The following is an 18,086-nucleotide window of genomic DNA, read 5'->3' as shown; positions in this document are numbered from 1 at the left end:
TCCTGTCTCTGCCTATCCCCTGGTACCTCATTCTGACCCATTCCTGCAGACCAGGCATGTCCAAACTGCAGCCCTCCAGCTGTTGAGAAACTACCCATCCCAGCATGCCCTGACATAGTTTTGCTGTCAGAGAATGCTAAAGCTGTGTCAGGGCATGCTGGGATGTGTAGTTTCTCAACAGCTGGAGGGCCGCAGTTTGGACATGCCTGCTGTAGACTATGCTTCAGTTCGTCTCCTAGCGACCAGTCTCTCAGTTTGCCTTTGTACCCACGAGTCCATACATAGGAACACAGTCATAGACCTGTGACCTGCGTGTTATCAGGAGCAGCGAAGCCCAAATTTTGTTTTTTTGTGACAAAAGAATTCGTATAAAGTCACAGAGCATAACGCAATGTATTATGCAGGCACACTTTTCTCAGTTTTGTGTCTCACGTGCTTACAGTGTGCTAGGCATTTAGGATTAGTATTTTTGGAGAAAAGGATTTAGTATAAAATTGCAGATTAGGCATAACGATGCATTGTGCAGGTCAGATGTATCAAACCTGTCTTTTGCTTTTTTACACTAAGTTGTATTTTTTCTCTTTAATTTAGCATCTTCGTTCACTTAGTGTACTAGATGCTTAGGATTTGCGTTTAGTCGTGGTTAAGCCGCAGATATTTGCAGATAGGTGTGTGTGAGCACATCTGTACACAGTATATATACAGGTACATAGAATTGGAACCAAAGTAAAAGAAATTCCTATATAGAGACACTGATAAGAACAATAGCAAAATGTAATCTTTATTAAGATTACTATATATCCCATAACAAAACACGTTAAAATCTAGAAGTCATAAGTAAACAAATATTAAAGATTAAAAAAAAGAAGAAGTACATTTAAAATCCATGTAATGTGGATCCCCTGCATCCAGCTAGGATTGTTGTTTAGGAAAGTTAGGCAAAAATAAGATTTTAAACCTACCGGTAAATCTTTTTCTCCTAGTCCGTAGAGGATGCTGGGGACTCTGTAAGGACCATGGGGTATAGACGGGCTCTGCAGGAGACATGGGCACTATAAATAACTTTAGAATGGGTGTGCACTGGCTCCTCCCTCTATGCCCCTCCTCCAAACCTCAGTTAGAGAAACTGTGCCCAGAGGAGACGGACAGTACGAGGAAGGATTTTTGTTAATCTAAGGGCAAGATTCATACCAGCCCACACCATCCACACCGTATAACCTGGAATATACGAACCAGTTAACAGTATGAAACAAAACAGCATCAGCCCGAGGCTGATCAAAACTGTAACATAACCCTTATGTAAGCAAAAACTATATACAAGTCTTGCAGAAGATAGTCCGCACTGGGACGGGCGCCCAGCATCCTCTACGGACTAGGAGAAAAAGATTTACCGGTAGGTTTAAAATCTTATTTTCTCTTATGTCCTAGAGGATGCTGGGGACTCAGTAAGGACCATGGGGTTTATACCAAAGCTCCAAACCAGGCGGGAGAGTGCGGATGACTCTGCAGCACCGATTGAGCAAACATGAGGTCCTCATCAGCCAGGGTATCAAACTTGTAGAATTTAGCAAAAGTGTCTGAACCCGACCAAGTCGCCGCTCGGCAAAGCTGTAATGCCGAGACGCCTCGGGCAGCCTCCCAAGAAGAGCCCAGCTTCCTAGTGGAATGGGCCTTAACCGAATTTGGTAACGGCAATCCAGCCGTAGAATGAGCCTGCTGAATCGTGTTACAGATCCAGCGAGCAATAATCTGCTTAGAAGCAGGAGCGCCAACCTTGTTGGCTGCATACAGGACAAACAGAGCCTCTGTTTTTCTAACCCGAGCCGTCCGGCCTACATAAATTTTCAATGCCCTGACTACGTCAAGGGACTTGGAATCCTCCAAGTCCCCCATAGCCACAGGCACCACAATAGGTTGATTCATATGAAACGATGAAACCACCTTAGGCAAAAATTGAGGACAAGTCCTCAATTCTGCTCTATCCACATGGAAAATCAGATAGGGGCTCTTGTGAGACAAGGCCGCCAATTCGGACACCCACCTTGCAGATGCCAAGGCCAACAACATGACCACCTTCCAAGTGAGAAATTTTAATTCTACCGTTTGAAGAGGTTCAAACCAGTGAGATTTTAAGAACTGTAACACCACGTTAAGGTCCCATGGTGCCAATGGAGGCACAAAAGGAGGCTGTATGTGCAGTACCCCCTTTACAAAAGTCTGGACTTCCGGGAGAGAAGCCAATTCTTTCTGAAAGAAAATTGATAGGGCCAAAATCTGTACCTTAATGGAGCCTAATTTCAGACCCATATCCACTCCTGTCTGCAGAAAGTGGAGAAAACGGCCCAGATGGAAATCTTCCGCAGGAGCATTCTTGGCCTCACACCAAGATACACACTTTCTCCAGATACGGTGATAATGCTTCGCCGTCACCTCCTTCCTAGCCCTTATCAGAGTAGGGATGACTTCTTCCGGAATGCCTTTTCCAGCTAGGATTCAGCGTTCAACCGCCATGCCGTCAAACGTAACCGCGGTAAGTCTTGGAACACGCAGGGCCTCTGTTGCAACAGGTCCTCTCTGAGATGAAGAGGTCACGGATCCTCTGTGAGCATTTCCTGAAGATCTGAATACCAGGCCCTTCGAGGCCAATCGGGAACAATGAGTATTGTCCGCACTCTTTTTCGTCTTATGATTCTCAATATCTTTGATATGAGTGAAAGAGGAGGAAACACATAAACCGACCGAAACACCCCCGGTGTCACTAGGGCGTCCACCGCTACTGCCTGAGGGTCCCTTGACCTGGCACAATACCTCCGAAGCTTCTTGTTGAGGCGTGACGCCATCATGTCTATTTGAGGAAGTCCCCAAAGACTTGTTATCTCTGCAAAAACTTCTTGATGAAGTCCCCACTCTCCTGGATGGAGATCGTGTCTGCTGAGGAAGTCTGCCTCCCAGTTGTCCACTCCCGGAATGAAGACTGCTGTCAAAGCGCTTACATGATTTTCCGCCCAGCGAAGAATCCTGGTGGCTTCCGCCATTGCCACCCTGCTCCTTGTTCCGCCTTGTCGGTTTACATGAGCCACGGCTGTGACGTTGTCTGACGGAATCAGAACCGGTAGGCCGCGAAAAAGAGTCTCTGCTTGGCGCAGGCCGTTGTATATGGCCCTCAATTCCAGTACGTTGATGTGTAGACAAGCCTCCTGGCTTGACCATAGTCCCTGACATTTTTTTCCTCGCGTGACTGCTCCCCATCCTCGGAGGCTCGCGTCCGTGGTCACCAGAACCCAGTCCTGAATGCCGAACCTGTGACCCTCTAAGAAGGTGAGCACTCTGCAGCCACCACAGGAGAGACACCCTGGCCCTTGGGGACAGGCTGATTTTCTGATGAATGTGAAGATGGGACCCTGACCATTTGTCCAGAAGATCCCACTGAAAAGTCCTCGCATGAAACCTGCCGAAGGGGATGGCCTCGTAGGACGCCACCATTTTCCCCATCACTCGAGTGCATTGATGAACTGACACCCTTTTCGGTTTCAACAGATTTCTGACCATGATCTGGAGTTCCTGGGCTTTTTCCATCGGGAGAAAAACCCTCTTTTGTTCTGTGTCCAGAATCATGCCCAAGAAAGATAGCCGAGTCGTTGGAAGCAACTGTGACTTCGGCAGATTGAGAATCCAGCCATGCTGATGCAGCACTCTCAAGGAGAGCGACGCGCTTTTCAGCAACTGTTCTCTTGATCTCGCTTTTATCAGGAGATCGTCCAAGTACGGGATAATTGTGACTCCCTGCCGGCGCAGGAGCACCATCATTTCCGCCATTACCTTGGTGAAAATCCTCGGGGCCGTGGGAGCCCAAACGGCAACGTCTGAAACTGGTAATGACATTCCTGTACAGCAAATCACAGGTACGCCTGATGATGGGGATATATGGGGACATGAAGGTATGCATCCTTTATGACTAGTGACACCATAAAATCCCCGCCTTCCAGGCTCGAGATAACTGCCCGAAGTGATTCCATCTTGAATTTGAACTTTTTCAAGTACAGGTTTAGGGATTTTAAATTTAAAATGAGTCTGACCGAGCCATCCGGTTTCGGGACCACAAACAGGGTTGAATAGTACCCCTGCCCCTGTTGAAGTAGGGGAACCTTGACAACCACTTGTTGTTGACACAGCTTTTGAATAGCAGTTAAAACTATCTCCCTTTCTGGGGAAGAAGCTGGTAAGGCCGATTTGAAAAACCGTCGAGGAGGCACGTCTTCGAATTCCAGTTTGTAACCCTGGGACACAATTTCTATTGCCCAAGGATCCACCTCTGACCGAACCCAGACGTGGCTGAAGAGTCGAAGTTGTGCCCCCACCGGCACAGACTCCCTCAGTGGAGCCCCAGCGTCATGCGGTGGATTTAGTAGAAGCCGGGGAGGACTTCTGCTCCTGGGAACTAGCCGTAGCAGGTTGCTTTTTCCCTTTTCCCTTACCTCTGGCGAGGAAGGAAGAGCCCCGACCTCTTCTGGACTTATGCGACAGAAAGGACTGCATCTGATATTGCGGCGTTTTCTTTTGCTGTGTGGAAACATAAGGTAAAAAAGTAGATTTGCCCGCGGTAGCTGTGGAAACCAGGTCCGCGAAACCTTCCCCAAATAAATCCTCACCTTTGTAAGGCAAAACTTCCATATGCTTCTTTGAGTCGACATCACCCAACCATTGGCGGGGCCACAGGGCTCGCCTAGCAGAAATCGCCATGGCGTTGGCTCTCGAACCTAGCAGACCAACGTCTCTGAGCGTCTCTCATATATAAGACTACGTCTTTAATGTGACCTAAGGTCAATAAAATGGTATCCCTATCCAGGGTATCGATGTCAGCTGACAAGGTATCCGTCCAAGCCGCAACAGCGCTACAAACCCAAGCCGACGCTATTGCCGGTCTGAGCAAGGCCCCCGTATGTGTATAAATTGACTTCAAGGTAGTTTCCTGCCTGCGATCAGCAGGATCCTTGAGGGCGGCCGTGTCTGGAGACGGCAGCGCCACCTTTTTGGACAAGCGCGTTAACACCTTGTCCACCCTGGGTGAGGATTCCCACCGTAACCTGTCCTGCGCAGGGAAATGATACGCCATAAGAATTCTTTTGGGAATCTGCAGTTTCTTGTCTGGAGTTTCCCAAGCCTTTTCAAATAACGCGTTCAGCTCATGAGATGGGGGAAAGGTTACCTCAGGTTTCTTTTCCTTAAACATGTGTACCCTCTTGTCAGGGACAGAGGGGTCATCAGTGATATGTAAAACATCCTTTATTGCAATAATCATATAATGAATACTCTTGGCCACCCTTGGGTGTAACCTCGCATCATCGTAGTCGACACTGGAATCAGAATCCGTGTCGGTATCAGTGTCTGCTATTTGGGACAGGGGACGTTTCTGAGACCCTGAAGGGCCCTGTGACACAGCCAAAGCCATGGATTGATTCCCTGTACCATCCCTGGACTCTGCTTTGTCCAACCTCTGATGTAATAAAATAAGATTTTACTCACCGGTAAATCTATTTCTCGTAGTCCGTAGTGGATGCTGGGAACTCCGTAAAGACCATGGGGAATAGACGGGCTCCGCAGGAGACTGGGCACTCTAAAAGAAAGATTAGGTACTATCTGGTGTGCACTGGCTCCTCCCTCTATGCCCCTCCTCCAGACCTCAGTTAGGACACTGTGCCCGGAAGAGCTGACACAATAAGGAAGGATTTTGAATCCCGGGTAAGACTCATACCAGCCACACCAATCAAACCGTATAACTCGTGATACTATACCCAGTTAACAGTATGAAATATAACTGAGCCTCTCAACAGATGGCTCAACAATAACCCTTTAGGTAGGCAATAACTATATACAAGTATTGCAGACAATCCGCACTTGGGATGGGCGCCCAGCATCCACTACGGACTACGAGAAATAGATTTACCGGTGAGTAAAATCTTATTTTCTCTGACGTCCTAGTGGATGCTGGGAACTCCGTAAGGACCATGGGGATTATACCAAAGCTCCCAAATGGGCGGGAGAGTGCGGATGACTCTGCAGCACCGAATGAGAGAACTCAAGGTCCTCCTCAGCCAGGGTATCAAATTTGTAAAATTTAGCAAACGTGTTTGCCCCTGACCAAGTTGCAGCTCGGCAAAGTTGTAAAGCCGAGACCCCTCGGGCAGCCGCCCAAGATGAGCCCACTTTCCTTGTGGAATGGGCTTTTATTGATTTAGGATGCGGCAATCCAGCCGCAGAATGCACCAGCTGAATTGTGCTACAAATCCAGCGAGCAATAGTCTGCTTAGAAGCAGGAGCACCTAGTTTGTTGGGTGCATACAGGATAAAAAGCGAGTCAGTTTTCCTGACTCCAGCCGTCCTGGAAACATAAATTTTCAAGGCCCTGACTACGTCCAGTAACTTGGAATCTTCCAAGTCCCTAGTAGCCGCAGGCACTACAATAGGTTGGTTCAAGTGAAAAGCTGATACCACCTTAGGGAGAAACTGGGGACGAGTCCTCAATTCTGCCCTATCCATATAGAAAATCAGATAAGGGCTTTTACATGACAAAGCAGCCAATTCTGACACACGCCTGGCCGAAGCCAAGGCCAATAACATGACCACTTTCCACGTGAGATATTTCAAATCCACAGTTTTAAGTGGCTCAAACCAATGTGATTTCAGGAAACTCAACACCACGTTGAGATCCCAAGGTGCCACAGGAGGCACAAAAGGGGGCTGAACATGTAGCACTCCCTTTACAAATGTCTGAACTTCAGGCAGTGAAGCCAGTTCTTTCTGGAAGAAAATCGACAGAGCCGAAATCTGGACCTTAATGGAACCCAATTTTAGGCCCATAGTCACTCCCGACTGTAGGAAGTGCAGAAAACGACCCAGCTGAAATTCCTCAGTAGGGGCCTTCCTGGCCTCACATCACGCAACATATTTTCGCCAAATACGGTGATAATGGTTTGCGGTTACTTCTTTCCTAGCTTTTATCAGCGTAGGAATGACTTCCTCCGGAATGCCCTTTTCCTTTAGGATCCGGAATTCAACCGCCATGCCGTCAAACGCAGCCGCGGTAAGTCTTGGAACAGACAGGGCCCCTGCTGTAGCAGATCCTGTCTGAGCGGTAGAGGCCATGGGTCCTCTGATATCATTTCTTGAAGTTCTGGGTACCAAGCTCTTCTTGGCCAATCCGGAACCACGAGTATCGTTCTTACTCCTCGCCTTCTTATTATTCTCAGTACCTTTGGTATGAGAGGCAGAGGAGGGAACACATAAACCGACTGGTACACCCATGGTGTCACTAGAGCGTCCACAGCTATCGCCTGAGGGTCCCTTGACCTGGCGCAATATCTCTTTAGCTTTTTGTTGAGGCGGGATGCCATCATGTCCACCTGTGGCCTTTCCCAACGGTTTACCAACAGTTGGAAGACTTCTGGATGAAGTCCCCACTCTCCCGGGTGTAGGTCGCATCTGCTGAGGAAGTCTGCTTCCCAGTTGTCCACTCCCGGAATGAACACTGCTGACAGTGCTAAGACGTGATTTTCCGCCCATCGGAGAATCCTTGTGGCTTCTGCCATCGCCATCCTGCTTCTTGTGCCGCCCTGTCGGTTTACATGGGCGACTGCCGTGATGTTGTCTGATTGGATCAGTACCGGCTGGTTTTGAAGCAGGGGCATTGCCTGACTTAGGGCATTGTAAATGGCCCTCAGTTCCAGAATATTTATGTGTAGCGACGACTCCTGACTTGACCAAAGTCCTTGGAAATTTCTTCCCTGTGTGACTGCCCCCCAGCCTCGAAGGCTGGCATCCGTGGTCACCAGGACCCAGTCCTGTATGCCGAATCTGCGGCCCTCTAGAAGAAGAGCACTCTGCAGCCACCACAGCAGAGACACCCTGGTCCTTGGAGACAGGGTTATCAGCCGATGCATCTGAAGATGCGATCCCGACCACTTGTCCAAGAGGTCCCACTGAAAGGTTCTTGCATGGAACCTGCCGAATGGAATTGCTTCGTATGAAGCTACCATTTTTCTGAGGATTCGTGTGCAGTGATGCACCGATACCTGTTTTGGTTTCAGGAGGTTTCTGACTAGAGATGACAGCTCCTTGGCTTTCTCCTGCGGGAGAAACACTTTTTTCTGTTCTGTGTCCAGAACCATCCCCAGGAACAGTAGGCGTGTGGAAGGAACCAGCTGTGGAATGTTTAGAATCCATCCGTGCTGTTGTAGCACTTCCCGAGATAGTGCTATTCCGACCAACAACTGCTCCTTGGACCTCGCCCTTATAAGGAGAACGTCCAAGTACGGGATAATTAAAACTCCCTTTTTTCGAAAGAGTATCATCATTTCTGCCATTACCTTGGTAAACACCCTCGGTGCCGTGGACAGTCCAAACGGCAGTGTCTGGAATTGGTAATGGCAATCCTGTACCACAAATCTGAGGTACTCCTGGTGAGGATGGTAAATGGGGACATGCAGGTAAGCATCCTTGATGTCCAGGGATACCATGTAATCCCCCTCGTCCAGGCTTGCAATAACCGCCCTGAGCGATTCCATCTTGAACTTGAATTTTTTTATGTATGTGTTCAAGGATTTCAAATTTAAAATGGGTCTCACCGAACCGTCCGGTTTCGGTACCACAAACAGTGTGGAATAGTAACCCCCTCCTTGTTGAAGTAGGGGCACCTTGACTATCACCTGCTGGGAATACAGCTTGTGAATTGCCTCTAGCACAGCCTCCCAGCCCGAGGGAGTTGTCGGCAAGGCAGATTTGAGGAAAACGGCGGGGGGGAGACATCTCGAATTCCAGCTTGTACCCCTGAGATACTACTTGAAGGATCCAGGGATCCTGTGAGCGAGCCCACTGATCGCTGAAATTTTTGAGGCGGCCCCCCACCGTACTTGGCTACGCCTGTGGAGCCCCCGCGTCATGCGGTGGGCTCAGAGGAAGCGGGGGAAAAATTTTGATTCTGGGAACTGGCTGACTGGAGCAGCTTTTTCCTTCTTCCCTTGTCTCTGTGCAGAAAGGAAGCGCCTTTGACCCGCTTGCTTTTCTGAAGCCGAAAGGACTGTACCTGATAATACAGTGCTTTCTTAGGCTGTGAGGAAACCTGAGGTAAAAAATTTTCTTCCCAGCTGTTGCTGTGGATACGAGGTCCCAGAGACCATCCCCCAAACAATTCCTCACCCTTATAAGGCAGATCTATGTGCCTTTTAAAGTCAGCATCACCTGTCCAGTGTCGGGTCTCTAATACCCTCCTGACAGAATGGATATTACATTAATTCTGGATGCCAGCCGGTAAAATATCCCTCTGTGCATCCTTCATATATAAGACGACGTCTTTAATATGCTCTTATGTTAGCAAACTAGTATCCCTGTTTGACAGGGTCACAGACCACGCTGCAGCAGCACTATCTGCAGATCTCAGTCTAGTACCTGAGTGTGTAAATACAGACTTCAGGATAGCCTCCTGCTTTTTATCAACAGGTACCTTCAAAGTGGCCGTATCCTAAGACAGCAGTGCCACCTTTTTTGACAAACGTGTGAGCGCCTTATCCACCCTATGGGATATCTCCCAGCGTAACTTATCCTCTGGCGGGAAAGGGTACGCCAACAGTAACTTTTTAGAAATTACCAGTTTCTTATCGGGGGAACCCACGCTTTTTCACACTTCATTCACTCATCTGATGGGGGAACAAAACACTGCCTGCTTTTTCTCCCCAAACATAAAACCCTTTTTTAGTGGTACTTGGGTTAATGTCAGAAATGTGTAACACATTTTTTATTGCCGGGATCAAGTCACGGATGTTCCTAGTGGATTGTGTATATGTCTCAACCTCGTCGACACTGGAGTCAGACTCCGTGTCGACATCTGTGTCTGCCATCTGAGGGAGCGGGCGTTTTTGAGCCCCTGATGGCCTTTGAGATGCCTGGGCAGGCGCGGGCTGAGAAGCCGGCTGTCCCATAGCTGTTACGTCATCCAGCCTTTTATGTAAGGAGTTGACACTGTCGGTTAATACCTTCCACCTACCCATCCACTCTGGTGTCAGCCCCACAGGGGGCGACATCACATTTATCGGCATCTGCTCCGTCACCACATAAGCCTCCTCATCAAAACATGTCGACACAGCCGTACCGACACACCGCACACACACAGGGAATGCTCTGACTGAGGACAGGACCCCACAAAGCCCTTTGGGGAGACAGAGAGAGAGTATGCCAGCACACACCAGAGCGCTATATAATGTGGGGATTAACACTATAACTGAGTGAATTTTCCCCAATAGCTGCTTGTATATACAATATTGCGCCTAAATTTAGTGCCCCCCCTCTCTTTTTAACCCTTTGAGCCTGAAAACTACAGGGGAGAGCCTGGGGAGCTGTCTTCCAGCTGCACTGTGAAGAGAAAATGGCGCCAGTGTGCTGAGGGAGATAGCTCCGCGGACTTCTCTCCCGCTTTTTTATGGATTCTGGCAGGGGTATTTATCACATATATAGCCTCTGGGGCTATATATTGTGATTATTTTGCCAGCCAAGGTGTTTATATTGCCCTCAGGGCGCCCCCCTCCACCAGCGCCCTGCACCCATCAGTGACCGGAGTGTGAGGTGTACATGAGGAGCAATGGCGCACAGCTGCAGTGCTGTGCGCTACCTTGGTGAAGACTGAAGTCTTCTGCCGCCGATTTTCTGGACCATCTTCATGCTTCTGGCTCTGTAAGGGGGACGGCAGCGCGGCTCCGGGAACGAACACCAAGGACGGGTCCTGCGGTCGATCCCTCTGGAGCTAATGGTGTCCAGTAGCCTAAGAAGCCCAAGCTAGCTGCAAGCAGGTAGGTTCGCTTCATCTCCCCTTAGTCCCTCGTTGCAGTGAGCCTGTTGCCAGCAGGTCTCACTGTAAAATAAAAAACCTAAAGTATACTTTCTTTCTAGGAGCTCAGGAGAGCCCCTAGTGTGCATCCAGCTCGGCCGAGCACAGAAATCTAACGGAGGTCTGGAGGAGGGGCATAGAGGGAGGAGCCAGTGCACACCAGATAGTACCTAATCTTTCTTTTAGAGTGCCCAGTCTCCTACGGAGCCCGTCTATTCCCCATGGTCCTTACGGAGTTCCCAGCATCCACTAGGACGTCAGAGAAAGACACATTTGCATTTAAAACATTCAGCATATCCATCCAATCATGTGTCGGCGTTGCCAACGGAGACACCACAATCATATGCTACACCTCCTCCTTAGATGAGCCTTCTGCTTCAGACATGCCGACACACGCGTACCGACACCCCCACTGACACTGGAAACAAGATTCCCAGATAAACAGTGCTTTTACATAAATATATGTCTATCTATACACTCACTGCGCCTTACAAGTGCCCCCCCCCCCCTCTTTTTTGCCCTGTGTCACCGTGTTCAGCAGGGGAGAGTCCGGGGAGCAGCTTCTCTGCAGTGTGCTGTGGAGAAAATGGCGCTGGTTAGTGCTGTGGGATTAAGCTCCGCCCCCTCAGCGGCGGGCTTCGGTCCCGCTCAATTTTTCAAAACTGGCGGGGGATTTTAATATCTATTGCCTCCGCAGCCTATATATGCCTGTTAGCCAGCCCTAGAGGTTTATTATTGCTGCCCAAGGCGCCTCCCCCTGCACCCTGTACCCATCAGTGCCTGCAGTGTGTGTTGTGTGTGGGAGCAATGGCGCGCAGCGTTACCTCAGAGAAAATCTGAAGTCTTCTGCCGCCTGTGAAGTCTTCTGTCTTCTTATACTCACCCGGCTTCTATCTTCCGGCTCTGTGAGGAGGACGGCGGCGCGGCTTCGGGACGAACGGCGAGGGTGAGACCTGCGTTCCGACCCTCTGGAGCTAATGGTGTCCAGTAGCCTAAGAATCAGAGCCTATCATTTAAGTAGGTCTGCTTCTCTCCCCTCAGTCCCACGATGCAGGGAGCCTGTTGCCAGCAGTGCTCCCTGAAAATAAAAAACCTATCAAAATTATTTTTTCAGAGAAACTCAGGAGAGCTCCCCTGTAATGCACCCAGTCTCCTCTGGGCACAGGATCTAACTGAGGTCTGGAGGAGGGGCAAAGAGGGAGGAGCCAGTGCACACCCATTCTAAAGTTCTTTATAGTGCCCATGTCTCCTGCGAAGCCCGTCTATACCCCATGGTCCTTACGGAGTCCCCAACATCTTCTAGGACGTAAGAGAAATTGGGGCTTTAATTTTGCTTTCCATTGACACTGCTAGGTTTGAATATGAGAAGAAACCTACATTCTGCAGAAAATAATAAATCTGATGTTAGAGTTGTCCTCTTTGCACTGCGAGCTACAAGTTGCGTTACACATAATGCGTGAGTGCCGTGTGACTTGGTAGCACAGTAATGTAATAGGACGCACATGCAGCTTCTGCTGATTAAAATGATATGCAGCATGCCTATATTCTGTGTGTGACTGCCACTGTATTTGCATACAAAATGCTAAGCTATAGTGTTTTCATGGAAATACTGTAACATGGCATTTTGGATGCAGATAGAGCTGCAATTACACAGACAATATAGGCATGCAGCATATCATTTTAAATTAGCAGAAGCTGCTTGTGCATTATAATACATTACTTTGTATCTAAGATGCATTTTTTGCGGGGAAGAAAGCAAAAAAAGACGCTCTGCGCTACAGAGTCCCACCACGGCATGGTACGACTTCAAGGGCTGTTTAGCAGGACTACAGAAAGGATGTAAAAGAATAATGTACATCTGTACTATGCACTTTTTCATGAGTCAAGATGGGATAATGTGATGGTTAGCATCACTGCCTCTCAGTACTGAGGTAATGGGTTTGATTCCCATTACAGCCCTAACTGTGTGGCGTTTGTATATTCTTCCTGTGATTGCATGGGCTTCCTCTGAGTACTACTGTGTCCTCCCACAATCCCCCAAAAAATATACAGTACTGGTAGGTTATCTGGCTCCAAAAATAAAAAATTAACTGTAGTGTAAATGTGTGTACAGGTACATGTGGTAGGGAATATAGATTGTAAGCTCCAATGAGGAAGGGATTAATGTGAATGGCCAAAAATTCTCTGTAAAGCACTGCAGAATATGTGTGCTCTATAAATAATTGTAATAATAATAATAATAATAATATTACAGACAACATATTAGTAGAGTTAATTATGGACTGTAAAATACATAGAGTTCCCTTTTAGATGGTATGGACTGCATTCATGGGGGTTTTAGAATTACCTTTGGATCCTTGTTGTCTTGGTGCGGGGGATCCTTCATCTGAACAATAGTGTACAGAATATCATGAATGTGATTGTTCAGGTACAGCACAGGGTTAGCGATCACAGTTTTTGTCACAGCAATGCTTGCTGATAATAACGGGAGGGTTGTAGGTAGTGGAAGTGGCGACTGAAGTTGCTTTACTGTTGTTTCCTGTGCGCGAAAATAAGTCAAACATCAATTCATGTATGGGGCATACAAAATAACTAAAAATAAAATCAAAAAATACATGGATCTTTAGTCTACATGAAACCAAACCTAAAGTATAATTTATGTTCTAAACACTGGTGAACACTAACATTTTACCTTTACTTGGGTATTACAATTAACTCTGATACACATGTATGTATTTCTAAGAGGACACTGCCATATTACTATGAAATGAGAATTCACAACTCCAGACTTAAATCGGTTAATAAATCTAACCAGTTAGCTGCAATGTATACAAAAACATTCTAAAAGTATCACCAGAATGAAATAATTATTTTTTTATTTTAGCATAACGTCAATATTGAGATTATGGGGTCTATTCATGAAGCAGTGAAAAGAGTGGAGAAGTGAGCCAGTGGAGAAGTTGTCCATGGCAACCAATCAGCTGCTCTGTATGATTTTGTAGTATGCAAATTATAGATGTTACTTCAGTGCTGATTGGTTCTTCTCAACTGGCTCACTTCTCCACAGTTTTCACTGCTTCATGAATAGACCCCATAGTATCTCATCATTGCAAAAATTTGTAAGTTGTGCTTAAGGTAGAGTCCCAGTGGCCCACACAGGACAGAACTAGCTAGCTACTGGTGTAGTGGGGAGAGAGGACGGGGTGCGCTGACCGACAGAACTCCTCCAGATTACTCCTGTCTCCTGTGAGACCTAAATGGACCAGGGACAGGGCGCGCTCTAGCCCTTTTAGGAGGGTGCCAGGTGGCAGCTCTATTTCGCCGGCTTTTACAGGGGCAGCTCTATCTCAGAAATTGCTTTGTACAAGCAACCCGTTTTGGGGCATACCAAGTGCTTTGGCTTTAGGTCGGTTGGTCTCCAGCTTAGTAATGTTTGTAGTACATCCACTAATTGATAAGATTCGGACGGCTGCTGCACCTGGTTTCTCAGTGCAGAGTCCCTTGGCGATACGGTTCTTCAAGATCTGTCTGATCTGCCTCGGCTTCTTTTTTGAAGATCCTAAGCTGCATGGGACTCTTAAGCGTCTTTCTCCTTCTAGTGCTCAATCAGAAGTTGTGGATACAGAGGTGGAGGAGGGTGCACTTGCGGAGACTGGTGTCATCATGGCGTGGAACACCTCAAAGCTGCTGTGTGCCACTCTCTGGACTGTTTAGATATAGATTCCCAATGAGAGGCTGTGGGTCCTATCAAGCATTGGTGCAAGAAGATTGTTGCTTTCCTTCTTCAAGTCACTCCATTCTAAAGGAGGCTTGGAAGGCGCCAGGTAATAATGTCTCCATTCCTGACAAATTTGCTTCACTTTATCCACTTCCAGAGGATCATGTACCATGTGGGAATTGTCTCCCAAGGTTGGCGCTGCGGTGGCGTATTTAGCTGAACACACAGCTCTTCCTGTTCAGGGCTCATGTTCTTTAGGGGTTCACTAGATAAAAATTGTAAAGTTGTCTCTAATCCATTTTTGTATGCTCCGGGGTCATTATCCAACCTATCATAGCCTCGGCATGGATGTCTCGAACTAGGGAACTTGGGCCGGCAGACTCATCGCAGGGTTTCACAGTGATTTATCCAGGGATTATCTACTGAACTTGAAGGAACAGCTTCGTGGTGCAGCTGATTTTGGGTATGAGGCCGTGCAAGTCAATGCTTAGGTGATTTCCAGGGTTTTCGGATATGGCCAGCTTGGCTCGGAAGGCCCTTTGACTCTGCGCTTGGAATTAGGGGCCACTTGAAATCCCTTCTGTTTGGTGAGGTGGCCTCTTGGGCCAGAACTGGATATGATTTTTGCCCAGTTTACCGATGGGAAAGGCACTTTTCTTCCAGTGGCTACTCCTAAACAGAAAGGTCCACACTTGAGTTTTTCCCTCCTCCTTTCTGGGTGCCGCATCCACTACAGGCCACTCTCCCAGAGGCCGCTTTTTCCTCCAGCACGGGTTTTGGCTTCTAATGGCAGATTTTTTTAGTGCCAACCAGTGCTCAGGGGCAATGATCTGGAAAAGTCTAGCGCCTGACAAGCTCTCTCCACTCGCAAGTTGCGGGTCGGTTGCTCCAGTTTGGAGACTGCTGGGTGGAGTCGTCTTCAGATGCCTGGGTGCTGGTCAGGGGCGATGTAATCGACCTCAGGAGTCTGCCACCAAAGCATTTTTTTGCTACCACTCTTTCCCAAGATGTGGAAAAAAGGGAGGCCAGTAGGCCACACTATCAAGTCTCTCCTCTCAAATGGTGTCTTTGCTCTACTTTCACCGCTGGAACAGAAACTTGGTTTTTACTCCAACTTGTTCCTGGTTCGGAAGCCGAACAGCTCATTCCAGCCGATTTTGAATCTTCGCACCTTGAACACCAGGTTGTGGGTGGATCAAATTCAAATGGGATCTCTCTGATCAGTAATACACAGCATGGTGTCCAACATTTTTTTTTTTTTTAATCATTCTCTTCTTAGTTTTGTATTTGCATCCAGATCACTATCAATTCCAGGCCCTATCAATTGGTATAACCATGGCTCTATGTGTTTCCACCAAGATACTGTCAGTGATTGTGAGTTTGCTACATAAGGACGGTTTATCATGATCATACCTTTTGTAGACTATCAACTACTGAAGGCCAACTCAGCTTTACAGCTATAAAAGCACCTAAATTGCAGGGTTCAAATACTTCAGGATTACGTCTGGATCCTGAATTTCAAGAAATCTCCCCTTATACCTTGTCAGCGCCTTCAGTTTCTAGGGGTGATCACAAACACTTCTCTTCAGCCGGAATCCAAAACACGGACCCTACAAAACTTGGTCACAACAGTACTGGCAGTGCCTCATCAGTCGATCCTGTTGTGCATGAAGTTATTGGACACAATGGTCTCCACCTCTCAGTATTCCAGGTTCCATTTGCAGGGATTTCCAGTGGGAAATTCTCCAAAATTGGATGGGACTGCTCAGCATCCTTCTCTTCTTAGTTTCTCATTCTTCCCGACAGCACTGAATCTCGCCAATGGTGGCTGGTTTCCGATCATCTCCTCCAGGGACGATCCTTGGTTACTCCGAAGTGGATCATTGTGACCACGGATGGATGTCTCCTAAGAAGAAGTGTAGTGACATTACATCTTAGGCTCCAAGGCCTTTGGTCACCGCCGAGCCATCTTTCTGCTCTCTTGGGGACTCAGTCCATCCTAGCCGGCCAATTCGTATTCAGCCAGACAACGGTACGGCGGTGGCAAAAGTAAATCCTCAGGGAGGCACAAAGAGCATGGCAGTGATGGCGGAGGCAGCCCAAATCTTTTCCTGGGCAGAGGCCTGTGTTCCGCCACTCTCAATGGAGTTTATACCAGGAGTAGAAAATTGGGACGCAGACTTCTTCAGCAGAACCAAGATTCTCCCGGGGGAATGGTCTCAATACAGAGGTCTTCCAACAGTTAGTTGGAAGTTAGTTGGAAGTGGGGCCTCCGCAGGTGGACCTCATGAACTTCAAGGTTCCATAGTTTTGTGATAGATCCAGGGACCCACAGTGGATGACAAGACTGTTCCATGGGATTTTCATCTAGTGTATATTTCCTGGCCCCAATGGTACCTTGGGTACTCAAGTACAACAAGGGTCAACAGGTGATGGTAATCCTAGTGGCTCCACACTTTCAGGTCCCAGGTGGCCTCTTCCACTATGACCAGACCTGCTGCAACAAGGTTCGTTTCTACAAGAGGACTTTCCTAGGTTGGCTTTAACGGCCTGGCTTTTAAAACTGAGCTTTTGAAAGCTAAAGGTTTTTCTCTTACCACGCTACAAGCCGAGAAACTCTACATTATGTGGTGTGAACAGAAAATGGGTTGATACCTCCAAGTTTCATCTCTCTCATTCCTTGACCTTCCTTCTGGGCACTTCGGAAGCCGGTTTAAATCTTAGTTTTTTAAAGTACACATTTTGTCCCTGTCAATTTATTTCCCGTGGCGTTTGGCGTTTTAATTTACTGTTGGTTGGGTATCAGATGTAGGCTCAATAGTGGGTATAACATGGGTTAGAAAATGGGTTTTATATGTAGTACAGTGGGCTCTCAACTTTGGCCCTTCTTAGTTCTGGGTAAAGACTTGATTAGGGTGGTCAACTATCATGGAGTACTGAAGCAAACATTTTCAAGATTGGGTATTGTGCCACTTTAAAGTCACTAAACTGTATACCCGAACTACATCATACTCACTATAAGCGCCTAAGCCACACCTCCAAGCACTCCCGCATTTAATTAGCATTAACAAAAAGAGCTTTTGGAGAAGATTCTGAAATAATGTAGAAACAAAAAAAACGCAGCCTGCTGAATGGCAAGCTCTGCAAGTCGACTAGGTTCTTCATCCAAAACGGTCAAAGGAATAGTTAAAAAAATAACAATTAAATGTGTTTAGAGACATTAAAAATAAATGAAGGCTGTAGGATTGAGTAAATTAATATTAAAATATGGGGAGATGGCAAGCCTGGAGCTTATTCGGAGTTGGGAGCAGAACAAAAAAGTAACTTTGGGCCTGATTGAGGTGGATGCAGTGTTGGTGTCGGATGCAGTTGAGCGTGGACTGCTGTGTCTTCTGAATCCATTGTTGACTCAGGCCCTTGGCACAAGCAGCAACTGTGCAAGCACTAACAAAATGGCTACACTAGTGAATTGTTCAAGGACAGCAATTGTTAAAG

At 47.5% G+C, this 18,086-nt stretch overlaps 1 protein-coding gene across 2 annotated transcripts in view; it reads right to left on the bottom strand.

The window, feature by feature from the left end:
- The window catches only part of DMXL2 (Dmx like 2), a 401,239-nt gene that overhangs the window by 120,789 nt on the left and 262,364 nt on the right, over positions 1–18,086 (bottom strand). For both annotated transcript variants that reach the window (XM_063926075.1, XM_063926076.1), the window contains exon 25: positions 13,221–13,412. In XM_063926075.1, coding sequence (XP_063782145.1) covers positions 13,221–13,412 — 192 coding nt within the window. The remainder of the gene's footprint in view (positions 1–13,220; positions 13,413–18,086) is intronic.

Source organism: Pseudophryne corroboree, chromosome 6 (genome assembly GCF_028390025.1).
Source record: "Pseudophryne corroboree isolate aPseCor3 chromosome 6, aPseCor3.hap2, whole genome shotgun sequence".
In the NCBI taxonomy this organism is placed as follows: Eukaryota; Metazoa; Chordata; class Amphibia; order Anura; family Myobatrachidae; genus Pseudophryne; species Pseudophryne corroboree.
This window is presented reverse-complemented; position numbering and strand designations above follow the sequence as displayed.